General features: G+C 45.0%; 1 protein-coding gene across 3 annotated transcripts; it reads left to right on the top strand.

The window, feature by feature from the left end:
- Positions 1-3716: 3716 nt before the first annotated feature.
- LOC139424332 (multivesicular body subunit 12A-like) lies at positions 3717-22078 on the top strand. 3 transcript variants are annotated; one of them, XM_071176064.1, is made up of 10 exons: positions 3717-3849; positions 4406-4504; positions 5391-5474; positions 5770-5869; positions 8635-8764; positions 9330-9470; positions 14742-14854; positions 19149-19207; positions 19715-19774; positions 20800-22078. In XM_071176064.1, the coding sequence occupies exons 2-10, from the start codon at positions 4406-4408 to the stop codon at positions 20872-20874; spliced, it is 861 nt and encodes a 286-aa protein (XP_071032165.1). In that variant the 5' UTR covers positions 3717-3849; the 3' UTR covers positions 20875-22078. The 3 variants fall into 3 exon arrangements, with proteins under 3 accessions (XP_071032165.1, XP_071032166.1, XP_071032164.1); XM_071176063.1 differs by having other exon boundaries at positions 3722-3849; positions 4330-4504; XM_071176065.1 differs by lacking the exons at positions 19715-19774; positions 20800-22078 and adding an exon at positions 19344-19438 and having other exon boundaries at positions 3721-3849; positions 4330-4504.
- The last annotated feature ends 3282 nt before the right edge of the window (positions 22079-25360 follow it).

Raw genomic sequence — 25360 nt, 5'->3', positions numbered from 1 at the left:
GTGATAGTGTATATCTGTGTGTGACAGTATATATCTGTCTGTGTGATAGTGTATATCTGTGTGTGACACTATATATCTGTGTGTGACAGTATATATCTGTCTGTGTGACAGTATATATCTGTCTGTGTGATAGTATATATCTGTGTGTGTGACAGTATATATCTGTGTGTGACAGTATATATCTGTCTGTGTGACAGTATATATCTGCGTGTGTGACAGTATATATCTGTGTGTGACAGTATATATCTGTCTGTGTGTGACAGTATATATCTGTCTGTGTGTGATAGTATATATCTGTGTGTGACAGTATATATCTGTGTGTGATAGAATATATCTGTGTGTGACAGTATATATCTGTGTGTGACAGTATATATCTGTGTGTGACAGTATATATCTGTCTGTGTGTGACAGTATATATCTGTCTGAGTGTGATAGTATATATCTGTGTGTGTGTGACAGTATATATATGTCTGTGTGATAGTGTATATCTGTGTGTGACACTATATATCTGTGTGTGACAGTATATATCTGTCTGTGTGACAGTATATATCTGTCTGTGTGACAGTACATATCTGTCTGTGTGATAGTATATATCTGTGTGTGTGACAGTATATATCTGTGTGTGACAGTATATATCTGTCTGTGTGACAGTATATATCTGTCTGTGTGATAGTATATATCTGTCTGTGTGACAGTATATACAGTGCCTTGCGAAAGTATTCGGCCCCTTTGAACTTTGCGACCTTTTGCCACATTTCAGGCTTCAAACATAAAGATATAAAACTGTATTTTTTTGTGAAGAACAACAAGTGGGACACAATCATGAAGTGGAACGACATTTATTGCATATTTCAAACTTTTTTAACAAATCAAAAACTGAAAAATTGGGCGTGCAAAATTATTCAGCCCCTTTACTTTCAGTGCAGCAAACTCTCTCCAGAAGTTCAGTGAGGATCTCTGAATGATCCAATGTTGACCTAAATGACTAATGATGATAAATACAATCCACCTGTGTGTAATCAAGTCTCCGTATAAATGCACCTGCACTGTGATAGTCTCCGTTAAACGAGGTCCGTTAAAAGCGCAGAGAGCATCATGAAGAACAAGGAACACACCAGGCAGGTCCGAGATACTCTTGTGAAGAAGTTTAAAGCCAGATTTGGACACAAAAAGATTTCCCAAGCTTTAAACATCCCAAGGAGCACTGTGCAAGCGATAATATTGAAATGGAAGGAGTATCAGACCACTGCAAATCTACCAAGACCTGGCCGTCCCTCTAAACTTTCAGCTCATACAAGGAGAAGACTGATCAGAGATGCAGCCAAGAGGCCCATGATCACTCTGGATGAACTGCAGAGATCTACAGCTGAGGTGGGAGACTCTGTCCATAGGACAACAATCAGTCGTATATTGCACAAATCTGGCCTTTATGGAAGAGTGGCAAGAAGAAAGCCATTTCTTAAAGATATCCATAAAAAGTGTCGTTTAAAGTTTGCCACAAGCCACCTGGGAGACACACCAAACATGTGGAAGAAGGTGCTCTGGTCAGATGAAACCAAAATGTAACTTTTTGGCAACAATGCAAAACGTTATGTTTGGCGTAAAAGCAACACAGCTGAACACACCATCCCCACTGTCAAACATGATGGTGGCAGCATCCTGGTTTGGGCCTGCTTTTCTTCAGCAGGGACAGGGAAGATGGTTAAAATTGATGGGAAGATGGATGAAGCCAAATACAGGACCATTCTGGAAGAAAACCTGATGGAGTCTGCAAAAGACCTGAGACTGGGACGGAGATTTGTCTTCCAACAAGACAATGATCCAAAACATAAAGCAAAAATCTACAATGGAATGGTTCAAAAATAAACATGTCCAGGTGTTAGAATGGCCAAGTCAAAGTCCAGACCTGAATCCAATCGAGAATCTGTGGAAAGAACTGAAAACTGCTGTTCACAAATGCTCTCCATCCAACCTCACTGAGCTTGAGCTGTTTTGCAAGGAGGAATGGGAAAAAATTTCAGTCTCTCGATGTGCAAAACTGATAGAGACATACCCCAATCGCAGCAAAAGGTGGCGCTACAAAGTATTAACTTAAGGGGGCTGAATCATTTTGCACGCCCAATTTTTCAGTTTTTGATTTGTTAAAAAAGTTTGAAATATCCAATAAATGTCGTTCCACTTCATGATTGTGTCCCAGTTGTTGTTGATTCTTCACAAAAAAATACAGTTTTATATCTTTATGTTTGAAGCCTGAAATGTGGCAAAAGGTCGCAAAGTTCAAGGGGGCCGAATACTTTCGCAAGGCACTGTATCTGTCTGTGTGTGACAGTATATATCTGTCTGTGTGTGATAGTATATATCTGTGTGTGACAGTATATATCTGTGTGTGATAGAATATATCTGTGTGTGATAGTATATATCTGTGTGTGACAGTATATATCTGTGTGTGATAGAATATATCTGTGTGTGATAGTATATATCTGTGTGTGATAGTATATATCTGTGTGTGACAGTATATATCTGTGTGTGATAGTATATATCTGTGTGTGACAGTATATATCTGTGTGTGTGTGTGTGTGTATGTGACAGTATATATATATCGGTGTGTGTGACAGTATATATCGGTCTGTGTGTGACAGTATACAGTATATATCTGTGTGTGTGACAGTATATCTGTGTGTCTTTTGTTTGTACTGCCTTCATCATAACTAATATATAAATCCATGCCTTTCTCTCAATTCAATTCATTTCAAAGGGCTTTATTGGCATGAGAAACATGTTTACAAAGCAAGTGAAATAGATAAACCAAAGGGAAATAAACAATCACAAATAAACATTACACTCAAAAGTTTCAAAGGAATAGAGACATTTCAAATGTCATATTATGTATATATACAGTGTTGTAACGATGTGCAAATAGTTCAAATACAAAAGGGAAAATAAATAAACATTAATATGGGTTGTATTTACAATGGTGTTTGTTCTTCACTGGTTGCCCTTTTCTCGTGGCAACAGGTCCCAAATCTTGCTGCTGTGATGTCACACTGTGGAATTTCACCCAGTAGATATGGGAGTTAATCAACATTGGATTTGTTTTCAAATTATTTGTGGGTCTGTGTAATCTGAGGGAAATATGTGTCTCTGATATGCTCATACATTTGACAGGAGGTTAGGAAGTGCAGCTCAGTTTCCACCTCATTTTGTGGGCAGTGAGCACATAGCCTGTCTTCTCTTGAGAGCCAGGTCTGCCTATGGCGATCTCTCTCTATAGCAAGGCTATGCTCACTGAGTCTGTATATAGTCAAAGATTTCCTTAAGTTTGGGTCAGTCACAGTGGTCAGGTATTCTGCCGCTGTGTACTCTCTGTTTAGGGCCAAATAGCATTCCAGTTTGCTCTGTTTTTTGGTTAATTCTTTCCAATGTGTCAAGTAATTATATTATAGTTGTCATGATTTGGTTGGGTCCAATTCTCTTTCCTCCTCTCTCTCTATCTCTCCTTCTCCAAACACAAACCATAAATCACACAATTAAATCCCAAAGCACTTAGACTCTTTGCATAGATTACAGTAACGAGTAAAGGGAGATAGCAAGGACGCGTTCAACAATATTATTTCAGGACAGTAGCGCCATCTGGCGCTGAGGTGAAACACCAGCTCATCCTCTTCGGCAGTGCTGGCGTAATCATTTGGCATGTCCCGGTGCTTGATGGGAATAGTAGTCATAGAATCTCCTGTATTTCCTGGAAAGGAGACAACGAAAAGTCATAAGAAGTTCTTGCTCGCCTCTAAAAAGTTGTTTACCTGACTTCATCTACGGTGTAAAGCGAGAAAGGTTGAAACGAAAAACAGAGTAAGTACCGTGTTTTTACGAGGATTTTTGAAAACTGAGTGAAATCTCCGAAACGTGAAGGAAAAAATATGTTTGACTCACCTGGCAAACAAATGTTAGCTAGCTTGGTTAGCTACCTTGCTAGCTATTTTCCTAACAATGGGCCATTTATAGCTAACGTTAATACCGGGGTTTAGTGATCAAATCACCGTTTTTAGCTAGTTTCACAGTTTGCTACTTTTATTTATTGACTGGATGTTGGCAGTTACCCGTCAAAACAACCATTCCTTTGTTATGCTAGCAAAGCCAAATATCAATATGGAAATCTGGCAAAAATAATTGTATATTTTCACAGCTATACCATATGATAGTTGCGCCACAATGTTCTGTCTGATAGAGCAGTGGTTGTTGGGAGAAATGGAGAACGTCGCAGTGTTGACAATCCTTCAGATAATTTATTCAGGAACAACCGTCATAATAACCTCCTCTGCCCGGTTCTAGTCCCCTTATCTTCTTCCCCTTTTCTCCTCCCCCTTTGTTCTCTTCTCTCCCTTCCCGTCCCTCTCCTCTTCTCCAGATGTCTCTGATGGAGCACGGTGGTGGCGCCCACAACAGGCCGGTGACGGCAGTGGCCTGGGCCTCCAACAGCAGCACCTGTCCCAAAGACTTCAACCTGGTAGGAAGGGAGTCAGGGAGGAGGGAGGGATACAGGTAGAATAAGTAGGAAATAGATTGAGATAATTTAAGGTCAGACTACATACAGGCTTGGCTCATCGAGAAGACAGTAAGAGGTCAGACTACATAAAGGCTTGGCTCATAGAGGAGACAGTAAGAGGTCAGACTACATTAAAGGCTCATCGAGGAGACAGTAAGAGGTCAGACTACATAAAGGCTTATAGAGGAGACAGTAAGAGGTCAGACTACATAAAGGCTTGGCTCATAGAGGAGGCAGTAAGAGGTCAGACTACATAAAGGCTTATAGAGGAGACAGTAAGAGGTCAGACTACATAAAGGCTTGGCTCATCGAGGAGACAGTAAGAGGTCAGACTACATAAAGGCTCATAGAGGAGACAGTAAGAGGTCAGACTACATAAAGGCATGGCTCATAGAGGAGAGGTCAATAATTCTCAATATTGTGTGTAGCGTCTTAACCTCTCTCTCTCTCTCTCTCTCTCTCTCTCACCCTCTGTGTGTCTGTCTCTCACCCTCTGTGTGTCTCTCTCTCACCCTCTTTCTCTCCCTCTCTCCCCACCTCCCCTCTCTGTCTCACTCCCCTCTCTCTGTCTCTCACTCCCCTCTCTCTGTCTCTCTCTCCCCTCTCTCTGTCTCTCTCTCCCCTCTCTCTGCCCTCTCTCTCCCCTCTCTGCCTCACTCCCCTCTCTCTGTCTCACTCCCCTCTCTCTGTCTCACTCCCCTCTCTCTGTCTCTCTCTCCCCACTCTCTGTCTCTCTCTCCCCTCTCTCTGTCTCTCTCTCCCCTCTCTCTGCCCTCTCTCTCCCCTCTCTGTCTCTCTCTGTCTCTCTCCCCTCTCTCTTGTCTCTCTCCCCTCTCTCTCTTTCTAGATTAGTATAACTGAGGATGGAGCTGCTGCAAACTTCACACGGAGCTTCGCCATGAAGGCTGGCTACTACCTCTGCTACAGCAAGGTGTGTTATACACACACACACACACACACACACACACACACACACACACACACACACACACACACACACACACACACACACACACACACTCAGACACAGACACTCAGACACACACACACACTCAGACAGACACACACACAGACTCAGACAGACACACACAGACTCAGACTCAGACACACACACACACACACACACGGACTCAGACAGACACACACACAGACTCAGACACACACACACACACACACACGTGGACTCAGACAGCCACGTGCCTAAATGACATCTTCCCCCTCTCTAGGACATGTCAGGTGGTATGGTAGTATCAGATGTCCAGGTGATCTCAGACAAGGAGACTGTTCCTCATGGGTACTGTTACATACCTGAACACCTGGAGCCTAGTGAGTACCTGCTTCCCGCCTGAACACCTGGAGGAACACAGACATGCTTTACAGATACTTATTAAATACCTGAACACCTGGAGAAACACAGACATGCTTTACAGATACTTATTAAATACCTGAACACCTGGAGGAACACAGACATGCTTTACAGATACTTATTAAATACCTGAACACCTGGAGAAACACAGACATGCTTTACAGATACTTATTATATACCTGAACACAGAGACATGCTTTACAGATACTTATTAAATACCTGAACACCTGGAGAAACACAGACATGCTTTACAGATGCTTATTAAATACCTGAACACCTGGAGGAACACAGACATGCTTTACAGATACTTATTAAATACCTGAACACCTGGAGAAACACAGACATGCTTTACAGATACTTATTAAATACCTGAACACCTGGAGAAACACAGACATGCTTTACAGATGCTCATTATATACCTGAACACCTGGAGGAACACAGACATGCTTTACAGATACTTATTAAATACCTGAACACCTGGAGAAACACAGACATGCTTTACAGATGCTTATTAAATACCTGAACACCTGGAGAAACACAGACATGCTTTACAGATACTTATTAAATACCTGAACACCTGGAGAAACACAGACATGCTTTACAGATACTTATTAAATACCTGAACACCTGGAGAAACACAGACATGCTTTACAGATACTTATTATCTACCTGAACACCTGGAGGAACACAGACATGCTTTACAGATGCTTATTAAATACCTGAACACCTGGAGAAACACAGACATGCTTTACAGATACTTATTAAATACCTGAACACCTGGAGGAACACAGACATGCTTTACAGATGCTTATTATATACCTGAACACCTGGAGGAACACAGACATGCTTTACAGATACTCATTATATACCTGAACACCTGGAGGAACACAGACATGCTTTACAGATACTTATTAAATACCTGAACACCTGGAGGAACACAGACATGCTTTACAGATGCTTATTATATACCTGAACACCTGGAGGAACACAGACATGCTTTACAGATACTTATTAAATACCTGAACACAGAGACATGCTTTACAGATACTTATTAAATACCTGAACACCTGGAGGAACACAGACATGCTTTACAGATGCTTATTAAATACCTGAACACCTGGAGGAACACAGACATGCTTTACAGATACTCATTATATACCTGAACACCTGGAGGAACACAGACATGCTTTACAGATACTTATTAAATACCTGAACACCTGGAGGAACACAGACATGCTTTACAGATACTTATTAAATACCTGAACACCTGGAGAAACACAGACATGCTTTACAGATACTTATTAAATACCTGAACACCTGGAGGAACACAGACATGCTTTACAGATGCTTATTAAATACCTGAACACCTGGAGGAACACAGACATGCTTTACAGATGCTTATTATATACCTGAACACCTGGAGGAACACAGACATGCTTTACAGATACTTATTAAATACCTGAACACCTGGAGGAACACAGACATGCTTTACAGATGCTTATTAAATACCTGAACACCTGGAGGAACACAGACATGCTTTACAGATACTTATTAAATACCTGAACACCTGGAGGAACACAGACATGCTTTACAGATGCTTATTAAATACCTGAACACCTGGAGGAACACAGACATGCTTTACAGATGCTTATTATATACCTGAACACCTGGAGAAACACAGACATGCTTTACAGATACTTGGAAAATGTTCATAACTCATTTATTAACAAGCGACTACTGCAAGTTATTTAAAAGTTGTTTTTAGTAGGACAGAAGTTTTTAGTAGGACAGTAGTTGTTTTTAGTAGGACAGTAGTTGTTTTTAGTAGGACAGAAGTTGTTTTTAGTAGGACAGTAGTTGTTTTTAGTAGGACAGTAGTTGTTTTTAGTAGGACAGAAGTTGTTTTTAGTAGGACAGAAGTTGTTTTTAGTAGGACAGTAGTTGTTTTTAGTAGGACAGAAGTTGTTTTTAGTAGGACAGTAGTTGTTTTTAGTAGGACAGTAGTTGTTTTTAGTAGGACAGTAGTTGTTTTTAGTAGGACAGTAGTTGTTTTTAGTAGGACAGTAGTTGTTTTTAGTAGGACAGTAGTTGTTTTTAGTAGGACAGAAGTTGTTTTTAGTAGGACAGAAGTTGTTTTTAGTAGGACAGAAGTTGTTTTTAGTAGGACAGAAGTTGTTTTTAGTAGGACAGAAGTTGTTTTTAGTAGGACAGTAGTTGTTTTTAGTAGGACAGAAGTTGTTTTTAGTAGGACAGAAGTTGTTTTTAGTAGGACAGAAGTTGTTTTTAGTAGGACAGAAGTTGTTTTTAGTAGGACAGAAGTTGTTTTTAGTAGGACAGTAGTTGTTTTTAGTAGGACAGTAGTTGTTTTTAGTAGGACAGTAGTTGTTTTTAGTAGGACAGAAGTTGTTTTTAGTAGGACAGAAGTTGCTTTTAGTAGGACAGAAGTTGTTTTTAGTAGGACAGAAGTTGTTTTTAGTAGGACAGAAGTTGTTCAGGTGGTTTTTGTTATGTTTTTGTTAACGTGATCCATGTCTGATTATGTTCTGGATGGCTTAGACCAGACATCTATAGGAACGTTCCTCTATATGCCCTCTATGTTATGTGTTTATGTTCTGGATGGCTTAGACCAGACATCTATAGGAACGTTCCTCTATATGCCCTCTGAATCTCCATTTTGAACAGGATTTTTTTTTAAGTATTCAAAAATGTGTGTGTGTGTGTCCAGGGGCCTCCGTGTCTAAGAAGAAGCGTGTGTGTGTCCGAATGGTGCCAGTGGGCGGTGTGGAGACTGCTGTACTGGACATCAAACTGACTGCTAAGACGAGGAGGATGCTGCAACACTACACCTGCTTAGGGTCAGACACACACACACGCACACTCGCACACACAGACACAGACACAGACACACACACACACACACACACACACACACACAAAGAGAGTGACACAGATAGACACACACAGACATCCCACTAATGTAGCTTGGTCCTGGACAAAATAACAACATTTGAGTGAAGATCCTCCATTGAGCTACTCTCAGTGTGTGTCTGGGAGATCTGGGGTTGGTGTGTCTGGGGGGTCAGGGGTCGGTGTGTCTGGGAGATCAGGGGTCGGTGTGTCTGGGAGATCAGGGGTCGGTGTGTCTGGGAGATCAGGGGTCGGTGTGTCTGGGAGATCAGGGGTCGGTGTGTCTGGGAGATCAGGGGTCGGTGTGTCTGGGAGATCAGGGGTCGGTGTGTCTGGGAGATCAGGGGTCTGTGTGTCTGGGGGATCAGGGGTCGGTGTGTCTGGGAGATCAGTGGTCGGTGTGTCTGGGGGATCAGGGGTCGGTGTGTCTGGGAGATCAGGGGGGTCGGTGTGTCTGGGAGATCAGGGGTCGGTGTGTCTGTCCTAACTGGTGCGTTGTCCTGTCTGTCTCAGGGACATGCATGGCTATGTGATGTGGTGTAAGAAGGGGCCCTTCTCCAGCCCTCTACCCCAGGCAAAGCCTCGCAGCCTCAGCCTTGACCTCCGTCAGCTCTCGCTGGACCAGAACCCCCCTCCGCTACCCCTCAGACCCAGGTAACTACCCCCTCTGACGCCGGTAACTACCCCCTCAGACCCCAGTAACTACCCCCTCAGACCCCAGTAACTACCCCCTCAGAACCCAGTAACTACCTCCTCAGACCCAGGTAACTACCTCCTCAAACCCAGGTAACTACCTCCTCAGACCCCGGTAACTACCTCCTCAGACCCAGGTAACTACCTCCTCAGACCCAGGTAACTACCCCCTCTGACCCCGGTAACTACCTCCTCAGACCCAGGTAACTACCTCCTCAGACCCAGGTAACTACTTCCTCAGACCCAGGTAACTACAGTGCCTTGCGAAAGTATTCGGCCCCCTTGAACTTTGCGACCTTTTGCCACATTTCAGGCTTCAAACATAAAGATATAAAACTGTATTTTTTTGTGAAGAATCAACAACAAGTGGGACACAATCATGAAGTGGAACGACATTTATTGGATATTTCAAACTTTTTTAACAAATCAAAAACTGAAAAATTGGGCGTGCAAAATTATTCAGCCCCTTTACTTTCAGTGCAGCAAACTCTCTCCAGAAGTTCAGTGAGGATCTCTGAATGATCCAATGTTGACCTAAATGACTAATGATGATAAATACAATCCACCTGTGTGTAATCAAGTCTCCGTATAAATGCACCTGCACTGGGATAGTCTCAGAGGTCCGTTAAAAGCGCAGAGAGCATCATGAAGAACAAGGAACACACCAGGCAGGTCCGAGATACTGTTGTGAAGAAGTTTAAAGCCGGATTTGGATACAAAAATATTTCCCAAGCTTTAAACATCCCAAGGAGCACTGTGCACGCGATAATATTGAAATGGAAGGAGTATCAGACCACTGCAAATCTACCAAGACCTGGCCGTCCCTCTAAACTTTCAGCTCATACAAGGAGAAGACTGATCAGAGATGCAGCCAAGAGGCCCATGATCACTCTGGATGAACTGCAGAGATCTACAGCTGAGGTGGGAGACTCTGTCCATAGGACAACAATCAGTCGTATATTGCACAAATCTGGCCTTTATGGAAGAGTGGCAAGAAGAAAGCCATTTCTTAAAGATATCCATAAAAAGTGTCGTTTAAAGTTTGCCACAAGCCACCTGGGAGACACACCAAACATGTGGAAGAAGGTGCTCTGGTCAGATGAAACCAAAATTGAACTTTTTGTCAACAATGCAAAACGTTATGTTTGGCGTAAAAGCAACACAGCTGAACACACCATCCCCACTGTCAAACATGGTGGTGGCAGCATCATGGTTTGGGCCTGCTTTTCTTCAGCAGGGACAGGGAAGATGGTTAAAATTGATGGGAAGATGGATGGAGCCAAATACAGGACCATTCTGGAAGAAAACCTGATGGAGTCTGCAAAAGACCTGAGACTGGGACGGAGATTTGTCTTCCAACAAGACAATGATCCAAAACATAAAGCAAAATCTACAATAGAATGGTTCAAAAATAAACATATCCAGGTGTTAGAATGGCCAAGTCAAAGTCCAGACCTGAATCCAATCGAGAATCTGTGGAAAGAACTGAAAACTGCTGTTCACAAATGCTCTCCATCCAACCTCACTGAGCTCGAGCTGTTTTGCAAGGAGGAATGGGAAAAAATTTCAGTCTCTCGATGTGCAAAACTGATAGAGACATACCCCAAGCGACTTACAGCTGTAATCGCAGCAAAAGGTGGCGCTACAAAGTATTAACTTAAGGGGGCTGAATCATTTTGCACGCCCAATTTTTCAGTTTTTGATTTGTTAAAAAAGTTTGAAATATCCAATAAATGTCGTTCCACTTCATGATTGTGTCCCACTTGTTGTTGATTCTTCACAAAAAAATACAGTTTTATATCTTTATGTTTGAAGCCTGAAATGTGGCAAAAGGTCGCAAAGTTCAAGGGGGGCGAATACTTTCGCAAGGCACTGTACCTCCTCAGACCCAGGTAACTACTTCCTCAGACCCCAGTAACTACCTCCTCAAACCCCAGTAACTACCTCCTCAGACCCCAGTAACTACCTCCTCAGACCCCAGTAACTACCTCCTCAAACCCCAGTAACTACCTCCTCAGACCCCAGTAACTACCTCCTCAGACCCCAGTAACTACCTCCTCAAACCCCAGTAACTACCTCCTCAGACCCAGGTAACTACCTCCTCAGACCCAGGTAACTATCTCCTCAGACCCAGGTAACTACCTCCTCAGACCCCAGTAACTACCTCCTCAGACCCCAGTAACTACCTCCTCAGACCCCAGTAACTACCTCCTCAGACCCCAGTAACTACCCCCTCAGACCCCAGTAACTACCTCCTCAGACCCCAGTAACTACCCCTGAGACCCATGTACAGTACACCCTCACCTGTTCAGCCAGGTAGCCGCTCAGCCAGGTAGCCGAGGTAGCTCAGCCAGGTAGCTGCTCAGCCAGGTAGCTGTTCAGTCAGGTATCTATCCCTGGGCCTGACCTTTCCTCCACTGCCCCTCAGAACCAGGTGAGACTGTTACCTTAGACCTCCCACCCAGGTGAGACTGTTACCTTAGACCCACCCAGGTGAGACTGTTACCTTAGACCTCCCACCCAGGTGAGCCGAGGTTAGGTGAGGATGTTACCTTAGATCTCCCACCCAGGTGAGACTAGGTTAGGTGAGACTGTTACCGTAGACCTCCCACCCAGGTGAGGCTGTTACCTTAGACCTCCCACCCAGGTGAGACTGTTACCTTAGGCCCCCCCACCCAGGTGAGCCGAGGTTAGGTGAGGATGTTACCTTAGACCTCCCACCCAGGTGAGGCTGTTACCTTAGACCTCCCACCTAGGTGAGGCTGTTACATTAGACCTCCCACCCAGGTGAGACTGTTACCTTAGACCTCCCACCCAGGTGAGACTGTTACCTTAGACCTCCCACCCAGGTGAGACTGTTACCTTAGACCTCCCACCCAGGTGAGACTGTTACCTTAGACCTCCCACCCAGGTGAGACTGTTACCTTAGACCTCCCACCCAGGTGAGCCTGTTACCTTAGACCTCCCACCCAGGTGAGACTAGGTTAGGTGAGACTGTTACCTCTCAGACCCAGGTACTATACACCTGCCTTCCAGGTAGCTCTCAGCTGAGAGACTCAGATCTTGGTGTGTGGCTACTGGCCTGGTTAACTTCTATTAACCAGGTGGGACCTACACAGGACATCTCTCTGACTATAACCCCTAATGGTAACACTCTCTCTGTGGTCAGGTGAGAGTGATGGTATCCCTCTCTCTGTGGCCAGGTGAGAGTGATGGTAACCCTCTCTCTGTGGCCAGGTGAGAGTGATGGTAACCCTCTCTCTGTGGCCAGGTGAGAGTGATGGTAACCCTCTCTCTGTGGCCAGGTGAGAGTGATGGTAACCCTCTCTCTGTGGCCAGGTGGGAGTGATGGTAATCCTCTCTCTGTGGCCAGGTGAGAGTGATGGTAACCCTCTCTCTCTGTGACCAGGTGAGAGTGATGGTAACCCTCTCTCTGTGGCCAGGTGAGTGTGATGGTAACCCTCTCTCTGTGGCCAGGTGAGAGTGATGGTAACCCTCTCTCTCTGTGGCCAGGTGAGAGTGATGGTAACCCTCTCTCTCTGTGGCCAGGTGAGAGTGAAGGTTAACCCTCTCTCTCTGTGGCCAGGTGAGAGTGATGGTAACCCTCTCTCTCTGTGGCCAGGTGAGAGTGATGGTAACCCTCTCTCTCTGTGACCAGGTGAGAGTGATGGTAACCCTCTCTCTGTGGCCAGGTGAGTGTGATGGTAACACTCTCTCTGTGGCCAGGTGAGAGTGATGGTAACCCTCTCTCTCTGTGGCCAGGTGAGAGTGATGGTAACCCTCTCTCTCTGTGGCCAGGTGAGAGTGATGGTAACCCTCTCTCTCTGTGGCCAGGTGAGAGTGATGGTAATCCTCTCTCTGTGGCCAAGTGAGAGTGATGGTAACCCTCTCTCTCTGTGGCCAGGTGAGAGTGATGGTAACCCTCTCTCTCTGTGACCAGGTGAGAGTGATGGTAACCCTCTCTCTGTGGCCAGGTGAGTGTGATGGTAACACTCTCTCTGTGGCCAGGTGAGAGTGATGGTAACCCTCTCTCTCTGTGGCCAGGTGAGAGTGATGGTAACCCTCTCTCTCTGTGGCCAGGTGAGAGTGATGGTAACCCTCTCTCTCTGTGGCCAGGTGAGAGTGATGGTAATCCTCTCTCTGTGGCCAAGTGAGAGTGATGGTAACCCTCTCTCTCTGTGGCCAGGTGAGAGTGATGGTAACCCTCTCTATGTGGCCAGGTGAGAGTGATGGTAACCCTCTATCTCTGTGGCCAGGTGAGAGTGATGGTAACCCTCTTTCTGTGGCCAGGTGAGAGTGATGGTAACCCTCTCTCTCTGTGGCCAGGTGAGAGTGATGGTAACCCTCTCTCTGTGGCCAGGTGAGAGTGATGGTAACCCTCTCTCTCTGTGGCCAGGTGAGAGTGATGGTAATCCTCTCTCTGTGGCCAGGTGAGAGTGATGGTAATCCTCTCTCTGTGGCCAGGTGAGAGTGATGGTAATCCTCTCTCTGTGGCCAGGTGAGAGTGATGGTAATCCTCTCTCTGTGGCCAGGTGAGAGTGATGGTAACCCTCTCTCTCTGTGGCCAGGTGAGAGTGATGGTACTCCTCTCTCTCTCTGTGGCCAGGTGAGAGTGATGGTAACCCTCTCTCTCTGTGGCCAGGTGAGAGTGATGGTAACCCTCTCTCTGTGGCCAGGTGAGAGTGATGGTAACCCTCTATCTCTGTGGCCAGGTGAGAGTGATGGTAACCCTCTCTCTGTGGCCAGGTGAGAGTGATGATAACCCTCTCTCTCTGTGGCCAGGTGAGAGTGATGGTACTCCTCTCTCTCTGTGGCCAGGTGAGAGTGATGGTAACCCTCTCTCTCTGTGGCCAGGTGAGAGTGATGGTAACCCTCTCTCTGTGGCCAGGTGAGAGTGATGGTAACCCTCTATCTCTGTGGCCAGGTGAGAGTGATGGTGACCCTCTCTCTGTGGCCAGGTGAGAGTGATGGTAACCCTCTCTCTCTGTGGCCAGGTGGATCTCAGAGCCAGGTGAGAGTGATGGTAATCCTCTCTCTGTGGCCAGGTGAGAGTGATGGTAACCCTCTCTCTGTGGCCAGGTGAGAGTGATGGTGACCCTCTCTCTGTGGCCAGGTGAGCGTGATGGTAACCCTCTCTCTCTGTGGCCAGGTGGATCTTAGAGCCAGGTGAGAGTGATGGTAAACCTCTCCTCAGAGTTCCACAGACTGACTTGGGTCTCCCTGTCTCCATAGCAACGCTCCACCCATGCCCCCTGGCAGGAAGCTCAGCCATCGCCGCAGCAACCTCCAATTGAACGAAGCTGTGGACAAAGTGGTTGACAGCAGCAACATCTACGGCATCTCAGGTTGACCAAAATTCAGAAAACACTTCTAGAAAAGAGACAGCTACTGTACATGTTATAAAGACTGATGTACTGACTCTCTCTACCTATCCTCTCTCTCTCTCTACCTCTCCTCCCTCTCTCTACCTCTCTCTACCTACCTCTCTCTACCTATCCTCCCTCTCTCTACCTCTCTCTACCTACCTCTCTCTACCTATCCTCCCTCTCTCTACCTCTCTCTACCTACCTCTCTCTACCTATCCTCCCTCTCTCTACCTACCTCTCTCTACCTTCCTCCCTCTCTCTACCTATCCTCCCTCTCTCTACCTACTTTCCACTCTCTACCTACCTTCCTCTCTCTATCCTACCTTCCTCCCTCTCTCTACCTATCCTCCATCTCTCTACCTCTTTCTACCTTCCACCCTCTCTCTACCTACTTTCCTCTCTCTACCTACCTTCCTCTCTCTACCTACCTTCCTCTCTCTATCATATCTTCCCTCTCTCGACCTCTACTCTCTCTACCTTCCTTCCTCTCTCTACCTTCCTTCCTCTCTCTACCTTCCTTCCTCTCTCTACCTCTACTCTCTCTACCTCTACTCTCTCTACCTTCCTTCCTCTCTATCATATCTTCCCTCTCTCGACCTCTACTCTCTCTACCTTCCTCCCTCTCTCTACTTTCCTCTCTCTATCATATCTTCCCTCTCTCTACCTTCCTTCCTCTCTCTACCTTCCTTCCTCTCTCTACCTCTACTCTCTCTACCTTCCTTCCTCTCTTTACCTTCCTTCCTCTCTCTACCTCTACTCTCTCTACCTTCCTTCCTCTCTCTACCTTCCTTCCTTTCTACCTTCCTTCCTCTCTCTATCATATCTTCCCTCTCTCGACCTCTACTCTCTCTACCTTCCTTCCTCTCTCTACCTTCCTTCCTCTCTCTACCTTCCTTCCTCTCTCTACTTTCCTCTCTCTACCTACCTTCCTCTCTCTACCTACCTTCCTCTCTCTACCTTCCTTCCTCTCTCTATCATATCTTCCCTCTCTCGACCTCTACTCTCTCTACCTTCCTTCCTCTCTCTACCTTCCTTCCTCTCTCTACTTTCCTCTCTCTACCTACTTTCCTCTCTCTACCTACCTCCCTCTCTCTACCTACCTTCCTCTCTCTACCTACCTTCCTCTCTATCATATCTTCCCTCTCTCGACCTCTACTCTCTCTACCTTCCTCCCTCTCTCTACCTTCCTTCCTCTCTCTACCTTCCTTCCTCTCTCTACCTTCCTTCTTCTCTCTACCTCTACTCTCTCTACCTCTACTCTCTCTACCTTACTTCCTCTCTCTACCTCTACTCTCTCTACCTTCCTTCCTCTCTCTACCTTCCTTCCTCTATCATATCTTCCCTCTCTCGACCTCTACTCTCTCTACCTTCCTCCCTCTCTCTATCTTCCTTCCTCTCTCTACCTTCCTTCCTCTCTCTACCTCTACTCTCTCTACCTTCCTTCCTCTCTCTACCTTCCTTCCTCTCTCTACCTTCCTTCCTCTCTCTACCTTCCTTCCTTTCTCTACCTACTTTCCTCTCTCTACCTTCCTTCCTCTCTCTATCATATCTTCCCTCTCTCGACCTCTACTCTCTCTACCTTCCTCCCTCTCCCTTCCTTCCTCTCTCTACCTTCCTTCCTCTCTCTACCTACCTTCCTCTCTCTATCATATCTTCCCTCTCTCGACCTCTACTCTCTCTACCTTCCTCCCTCTCTCTACCTTCCTTCCTCTCTCTACCTACCTTCCTCTCTCTACCTACCTTCCTCTCTCTCCCTTCCTTCCTTCCTCTCTCTAACTTCCTTCCTCTCTCTAACTTCCTTCCTATCATCCCTCTCTCTATCTTCCTCTCCCTCTCTCTACCTTCCTCTCTCTCTACCTCCCTCCCTCTCTCTCTCTCTCTCTCTCTACCTTCCTCCCTCTCTCTCTCTACCTTCCTCCCTCTCTCTACCTACCTTCCTCCCTCTCTCTACCTACCTTCCTCCCTCCCTCTCTACCTTCCTCTCCCTCTACCTTCCTCTCCCTCTCTCTACCTTCCTCTCTACCTACCTTCCTCTCTCTACCTACCTTCCTCCCTCTCTCTACCTCTACTCTCTCTACCTACTTTCCTCTCTCTCTCTACCTACCTCCCTCTCTCTATCCTATCTTCCCTCTCTCTACCTCTACCTACCTTCCTCCCTCTCTCTACCTACCTCTCTCTCTACCTTCCTCCCTCTCTACCTTCCTCCCTCTCTCTACCTACCTCTCTCTCTCTACCTACCTCTACTCTCTCTACCTACCTTTCTCTCCTCCCTCTCTCTATGTAATGTGTCATGTTGTGTGGTCCCCAGGAAGTGTATTATGTAATGTTTCATGTTGTGTGGTCCCCAGGAAGTGTATTATGTAATGTTTCATGTTGTGTGGTCTCCAGGAAGTGTATTATGTAATGTTGTGTGGTCCCCAGGAAGTGTATTATGTAATGTTTCATGTTGTGTGGTCCCCAGGAAGTGTATTATGTAGTGTGTCATGTTGTGTGGTCCCCAGGAAGTGTGTTATGTAATGTTTCATGTTGTGTGGTCCCCAGGAAGTGTATTATGTAATGTTGTGTGGTCCCCAGGAAGTGTATTATGTAATGTTGTGTGGTCCCCAGGAAGTGTATTATGTAATGTTGTGTGGTCCCCAGGAAGTGTATTATGTAATGTTGTGTGGTCCCCAGGAAGTGTATTATGTCATGTTGTGTGGTCCCCAGGAAGTGTATTATGTAATGTTTCATGTTGTGTGGTTCCCAGGAAGTGTATTATGTAATGTTGTGTGGTCCCCAGGAAGTGTATTATGTAATGTTTCATGTTGTGTGGTTCCCAGGAAGTGTATTATGTAATGTTGTGTGGTCCCCAGGAAGTGTATTATGTAGTGTGTCATGTTGTGTGGTCCCCAGGAAGTGTATTATGTGATGTTTCATGTTGTGTGGTCCCCAGGAAAGGTATTATGTAATGTTTCATGTTGTGTGGTCCCCAGGAAGTGTATTATGTAATGTTTCATGTTGTGTGGTCCCCAGGAAGTGTATTATGTAATGTTTCATGTTGTGTGGTTCCCAGGAAGTGTATTATGTAATGTTGTGTGGTCCCCAGGAAGTGTATTATGTAATGTTGTGTGGTCCCCAGGAAGTGTATTATATAATGTGTCATGTTGTGTGGTCCCCAGGAAGTGTATTATGTAATGTGTCATGTTGTGTGTGGTCCCCAGGAAGTGTATTATGTAATGTGTCATGTTGTGTGGTTCCCAGGAAGTGTATTATGTAATGTTGTGTGGTCCCCAGGAAGTGTATTATGTAATGTGTCATGTTGTGTGGTCCCCAGGAAGTGTATTATGTAGTGTGTCATGTTGTGTGGTCCCCAGGAAGTGTATTATGTAATGTTTCATGTTGTGTGGTCCCCAGGAAGTGTATTATGTAATGTTGTGTGGTCCCCAGGAAGTGTATTATATAATGTGTCATGTTGTGTGGTCCCCAGGAAGTGTATTATGTAATGTGTCATGTTGTGTGTGTGGTCCCCAGGAAGTGTATTATGTAATGTGTCATGTTGTGTGGTTCCCAGGAAGTGTATTATGTAATGTTGTGTGGTCCCCAGGAAGTGTATTATGTAATGTGTCATGTTGTGTGGTCCCCAGGAAGTGTATTATGTAATGTTTCATGTTGTGTGGTTCCCAGGAAGTGTATTATGTAATGTTGTGTGGTCCCCAGGAAGTGTATTATGTAATGTGTCATGTTGTGTGGTCCCCAGGAAGTGTATTATGTAATGTGTCATGTTGTGTGGTCCCCAGGAAGTGTATTATGTAATGTGTCATGTTGTGTGTGGTCCCCAGGAAGTGTATTATGTAATGTGTCATGTTGTGTGGTTCCCAGGAAGTGTATTATGTAATGTTGTGTGGTCCCCAGGAAGTGTATTATGTAATGTGTCATGTTGTGTGGTCCCCAGGAAGTTTATTATGTAATGTGTCATGTTGTGTGGTCCCCAGGAAGTGTATTATGTAATGTTTCATGTTGTGTGGTTCCCAGGAAGTGTGTTATGTAATGTTTCATGTTGTGTGGTCCCCAGGAAGTGTATTATGTAATGTTTCATGTTGTGTGGTCCCCAGGAAGTGTATTATGTAATGTTTCATGTTGTGTGGTCCCCAGGAAGTGTAGCTGCTGCTTTTACAACAGCTAATGGGGATCCTACCAAAATACCAAATACCTCTCCACCCTCCCTCTCCTTCCACCATCCCTCTCTCTCTCGCTCTTTCTTCCCTCCATCTCTCTTCTCTTCCTCCCTCTCCAGCCATAGATGGTGTTCCCTTCACTCTACACCCCAAGTTCAAGACCCAAACGAACGGCACGGTAAGTTGAAATACCAACTGCCATCGTTTTACTGGTAAAGTGACAGGGACTACTTTTACTCCCAGTGGTGAAATACCACGAGTCTAAACTCTCTCTCTCTCCTCCATGAGTCTAAACAGTCTCTCTTTCCTCCTAGACTCCAACAAACACTCTGAAATACCACGAGTCTAAACTGTCTCTCTCTCCTCCTAGACTCCAACAAACACTCTGAAATACCATGAGTCTAAACTCTCTCTCTCTCCTCCACGAGTCTAAACTGTCTCTCTCTCCTCCTAGACTCTAAACAAACACTCTGAAATACCACGAGTCTAAACTGTGTCTTTCTCTCCTCCTAGACTCCAACAAACACTCTGAAATACCATGAGTCTAAACTGTCTCTCTCTCCTCCTAGACTCCAACAAACACTCTGAAATACCACGAGTCTAAACTGTGTCTCTCTCTCCTCCTAGACTCCAACAAACACTCTGAAATACCATGAGTCTAAACTGTGTCTTTCTCTCCTCCTAGACTCCAACAAACACTCTGAACAACATTCGCATCAAGTCTGTCCAGGACATTGAAAATGAGGTGTGTGTGTTTATGTATTTATTTTACTAGTCAAGTCAGTTAAGAACACATTTTCATTTTCAATGACGGCCTAGTGGGTTAACTGGTCTAGGAACAGTGGGTTAACTGGTCTAGGAACAGTGGGTTAACTGGTCTAGGAACAGTGGGTTAACTGGTCTAGGAACAGTGGGTTAACTGGTCTAGGAACAGTGGGTTAACTGGTCTAGGAACAGTAGGTTAACTGGTCTAGGAACAGTGGGTTAACTGGTCTAGGAACAGTGGGTTAACTGGTCTAGGAACAGTGGGTTAACTGGTCTAGGAACAGTGGGTTAACTGGTCTAGGAACAGTGGGTTAACTGGTCTAGGAACAGTGGGTTAACTGGTCTAGGAACAGTAGGTTAACTGGTCTAGGAACAGTGGGTTAACTGGTCTAGGAACAGTGGGTTAACTGGTCTAGGAACAGTGGGTTAACTGGTCTAGGAACAGTAGGTTAACTGGTCTAGGAACAGTGGGTTAACTGGTCTAGGAACAGTGGGTTAACTGGTCTAGGAACAGTGGGTTAACTGGTCTAGGAACAGTGGGTTAACTGGTCTAGGAACAGTGGGTTAACTGGTCTAGGAACAGTGGGTTAACTGGTCTAGGAACAGTGGGTTAACTGGTCTAGGAACAGTGGGTTAACTGGTCTAGGAACAGTGGGTTAACTGGTCTAGGAACAGTGGGTTAACTGGTCTAGGAACAGTGGGTTAACTGGTCTAGGAACAGTGGGTTAACTGGTCTAGGAACAGTGGGTTAACTGCCTTGTTCAGAGGCAGAACGACAGATTTGTACCTTGTCGGCTCGGGGATTCAATCTTGCAACCTTTCGGTTACTAGTCCAACCACTAGGCTACCCTGCCACCCCAGTGGGCATGGTATTGATTGTGTTACAGTGGGGTCCATCGTAGTGTCGACCATGTTGTGGTACTGTGGGGTCTGTTGTAGTGTGTTAACCATGTTGTGTTACTGTGGGGTCTGTTGTAGTGTGTTAACCATGTTGTGTGTTTACAGTACAACTACACTTTCACAGTGGAGGAAAACGCAGCCAAGAGAACCACATCGCTCACCACAGGAAGCACCTCTTAAGCACAATGACCTTTCATCTCCGACCTCAACAATGGCGGCCTGCTCGACCCACAACACTACGGAGGTCAATGTGATATGCCTGGGTCATGAAATGATAATCAATGTCCAAGTGCCTCGAAGATGACTGACTAGAACAGAAGTGTCATTCTACATTCCAGAGTACCATTGGTTGTACCCACATTCTACATTCCAGAGTTCCATTGGTTGTACCCACATTCTACATTCCAGAGTTCCATTGGTTGTACCCACATTCTACATTCCAGAGTTCCATTGGTTGTACCCACATTCTACATTCCAGAGTTCCATTGGTTGTACCCACATTCTACATTCCAGAGTTCCATTGGTTGTACCCACATTCTACATTCCAGAGTTCCATTGGTTGTACCCACATTCTACATTCCAGAGTTCCATTGGTTATACCCACATTCTTATTCCGTGTTCTAAACTCTTGCACATTTCATTCTCACGCCCCGTATATGGGGCCAGTTATATATGTGAGGGATGACTCTTCCCCCGTATATGGGGCCAGTTATATATGTTAGGGATGACTCTTCCCCCGTATATGGGGCCAGTTATATATGTTAGGGATGACTCTTCCCCCGTATATGGGGCCAGTTATATATGTTAGGGATGACTCTTCCCCCGTATATGGGGCCAGTTATATATGTTAGGGATGACTCTTCCCCCGTATATGGGGCCAGTTATATATGTGAGGGATGACTCTTCCCCCGTATATGGGGCCAGTTACATATGTGAGGGATGACTCTTCCCCCGTATATGGGGCCAGTTATATATGTTAGGGATGACTCTTCCCTCGTAAATGGGGCCAGTTATATATGTTAGGGATGACTCTTCCCCCGTATATGGGGCCAGTTATATATGTTAGAGATGACTATTTGACGGGGAAGAGAGCGTTGTATGGCAGGGCACGCTTGTTTCTCTCGTTAGAATAATGACAGGAACCTGTTGCGGTGTACCTGTTAACGTCAGGCTATTGATCTTCATCTTTATTGGGATGTTTAGGGACCAAACTAAATGTTGTTACACTTTCAATGTAAATAATGTTACTATTATGTCTCTGTGGTGAAACATGGGTCATTTCATGGTTAAAATATATAATAAGGAAGTATGGTTACCGGTCACTGGTTATATCTGTATATTGTGCCTTGCATGCAAGTATAAACAAATAAAGTACCAAATAGTTTGACGTGTACCGTTCTTATAAGGAGAGTTATATCTGTCACAGGGAGATAAAACATGTTAACACAGCAACTGCTGACACTTTATGCTCGGACTGATAGACACGCCCACTTTTCTGCATGTTCAAACAGGTGATTGGAGATTTGTTTCCGTGTGTAACCCATAAGACCATGTGAACCTGCCAGTCTGCAGCTTTCACCTGTATCCACACTAGGTGCACCAGTCGACAGAAAAGTCCGGTTTTGGGGATTCAACTCGATCCGGAGTCGGGTGGATAGAAGATCCTGCAACCACGTTGTCAATTTGAATGCAAAACAGAGGGTACGTTTCCATTTGTTATCTGCTTCCGCGGTGATCCGAGGCTACTCCAGCGTTCCATTAAAACAAAATGAAATAATGTGCAGATGTTCTAACAATACTTTGATAATATTTTGCAATCCAGAATCATTCAATTTTGACATTTTCTTATCTTGTGTTCACGCTGTACTACAGAATACACAATCAGAAATACAACATCTGTGATGTCACTGCCATAGAATGATGAATTAGAACTTACTGGTCACTCCTCTCAGTTTGAATAGGCCTACGATACGTATTGCCATCTACTGGGCAGGTTGTGTTACTACGTTGGATTCCCCTCTGAACTGTCATTCAGTGTGTGGAAGAGATGTTCAAATCAAATTTTATTGGTCACATACACATGGTTAGCAGATGTTATTGGTCACATACACATGGTTAGCAGATGTTAATGGTCACATACACATGGTTAGCAGATGTTATTGGTCACATACACATGGTTAGCAGATGTTAATGGTCACATACACATGGTTAGCAGATGTTAATGGTCACATACACATGGTTAGCAGATGTTAATGCGAGCGTAGCGAAATGCTTATGCTTCTAGTTCCGACAATGCAGTAATATCTAACAAATTCACAACAACTGCCTTATACACACAAACGTATCGGGATGAATAAGAAATATGTACATATAAATATATGGATGAGCGATGGCCGAACGGCATAGGCAAGATGCAGTAGATGGTATAGCGTACAGTATATACATATTAGTTGAGTAATGTAGGGTATGTAAACATTATTATAGTGGTGTTATTTAAAGTGACTAGTGATTCCTTTTATTAAGTAAATTTATTAAAGTGGCCAGAGATTTGAGTCTGTATGTTGGCAGCAGCCTCTCAATGTTAGTGACGGCTGTTTAACAGTCTAATGGCCTTGAGATGGAATCTGTTTTTCAGTCTCTCGGTCCCAGCTTTGATGCACCTGTACTGACCTCGCCTTCTGGATGATAGCGGGGTGAACAGGCAGTGGCTCGGGTGGTTGTTGTTCTTGTTGATCTTTATGGCCTTCCTGTGACATCGGGTGTTGAAGGTTCACACCCATCTGAACAACGTGCACCCATCCGCAGACCCACGGCAGATTGTCGATCACTAACACCAGTACTACTGGCTGTGGAGAATCCCCACCACACGCAGCTCCTTTTCCTAATTATTTTACCACCTCTATAAACTTGATAACGGAAGACATGTTATTGAACCGTGGTACTAAGCATGCCAGTGTTACCAGTGTCTTACTGGGGGCCAGTTTCCTGGACCCAGAACACATCTTCTCAGGAAGACATTGTCCATAGATAATCCCAGTGGTTTTCCCAGTCAGTCAGTAAGACGGAGTAGCAGAAGCTGTATTAGTGTAGTAGTGGTTGTAATGCATTAGATGAAGCTGTATTAGTGGAGTAGTGGTTGTAATGCATTAGATGAAGCTGTAGTAGTGGAGTAGTGGTTGTAACGCATTAGATGAAGCTGTATTAGTGGAGTAGTGGTTGTAATCAAATCAAATTTATTTATATAGCCCTTCGTACATCAGCTGATATCTCAAAGTGCTGTACAGAAACCCAGCCTAAAACCCCAAACAGCAAGCAATGCAGGTGTAGAAGCACGGTGGCTAGGAAAAACTCCCTAGAAAGGCCAAAACCTAGGAAGAAACCTAGAGAGGAACCAGGCTATGTGAGGTGGCCAGTCCTCTTCTGGCTGTGCCGGGTGGAGATTATAACAAAACATGGTCAAGATGTTCAAATGTTCATAAATGACCAGCATGGTCGAATAATAATAAGGCAGAACAGTTGAAACTGGAGCAGCAGCACAGTCAGGTGGACTGGGGACAGCAAGGAGTCATCATGTCAGGTATTCCTGGGGCATGGTCCTAGGGCTCAGGTCCTCCGAGAGAGAGAAAGAAAGAGAGAATTAGAGAGAGCATATGTGGGATGGCCAGTCCTCTTCTGGCTGTGCCGGGTGGAGATTATAACAGAACATGGCCAAGATGTTCAAATGTTCATAAATGACCAGCATGGTCGAATAATATTAAGGCAGAACAGTTTAAACTGGAGCAGCAGCACAGCCAGGTGGACTGGGGACAGCAAGGAGTCATCATGTCAGGTAGTCCTGGGGCATGGTCCTAGGGCTCAGGTCCTCCGAGAGAGAGAAAGAGAGAAGGAGAGAATTAGAGAACGCACACCTAGATTCACACAGGACACCGAATAGGACAGGAGAAGTACTCCAGATATAACAAACTGACCCTAGCCCCCCGACACATAAACTACTACTGCAGCATAAATACTGGAGGCTGAGACAGGAGGGGTCAGGAGACATGCATTAGATGCATGTAATGCATTAGATGAAGCTGTGTTAGTGGAGTAGTGGTTGTAATGCATTAGATGAAGCTGTGTTAGTGGAGTAGTGGTTGTAATGCATTAGATGAAGCTGTGTTAGTGGAGTAGTGGTTGTAATGCATTAGATGAAGCTGTGTTAGTGGAGTAGTGGTTGTAATGCATTAGATGAAGCTGTAGTAGTGGAGTAGTGGTTGTAATGCATTAGATGAAGCTGTGTTAGTGGAGTAGTGGTTGTAATGCATTAGATGAAGCTGTATTAGTGGAGTAGTGGTTGTAATGCATTAGTGGAGTAGTGGTTGTAACGTATTAGATGAAGCAGAATTATGATACAGGTACGGTCGGTTCACTGACAAGGTGATGTCATTTCAGAGTCGCCCACCATGCGTCAGTGTTGTGATGTTTGAGCAGAGCATGCGTCAGTGTTGTGATGTTTGAGCAGAGCATGCGTCAGTGTTGTGATGTTTGAGCAGAGCCTACAGTCCTCTTTTTATATCTCCCCTGACTGTAAGTATTGATTGGTTCCCTCTACATATGTTTAGTGGTGTCCTCTCCACTTGACATCTGTGTCACCAGTCAGATCTGAACCCTGGTCTCCCGCATATAA

Source organism: Oncorhynchus clarkii, chromosome 13 (assembly GCF_045791955.1).
Source record: "Oncorhynchus clarkii lewisi isolate Uvic-CL-2024 chromosome 13, UVic_Ocla_1.0, whole genome shotgun sequence".
In the NCBI taxonomy this organism is placed as follows: domain Eukaryota; kingdom Metazoa; phylum Chordata; class Actinopteri; order Salmoniformes; family Salmonidae; genus Oncorhynchus; species Oncorhynchus clarkii.
The sequence above is the reverse complement of the archived record's forward strand: the minus strand, read 5'-3'. Positions and strand labels throughout refer to the sequence as shown.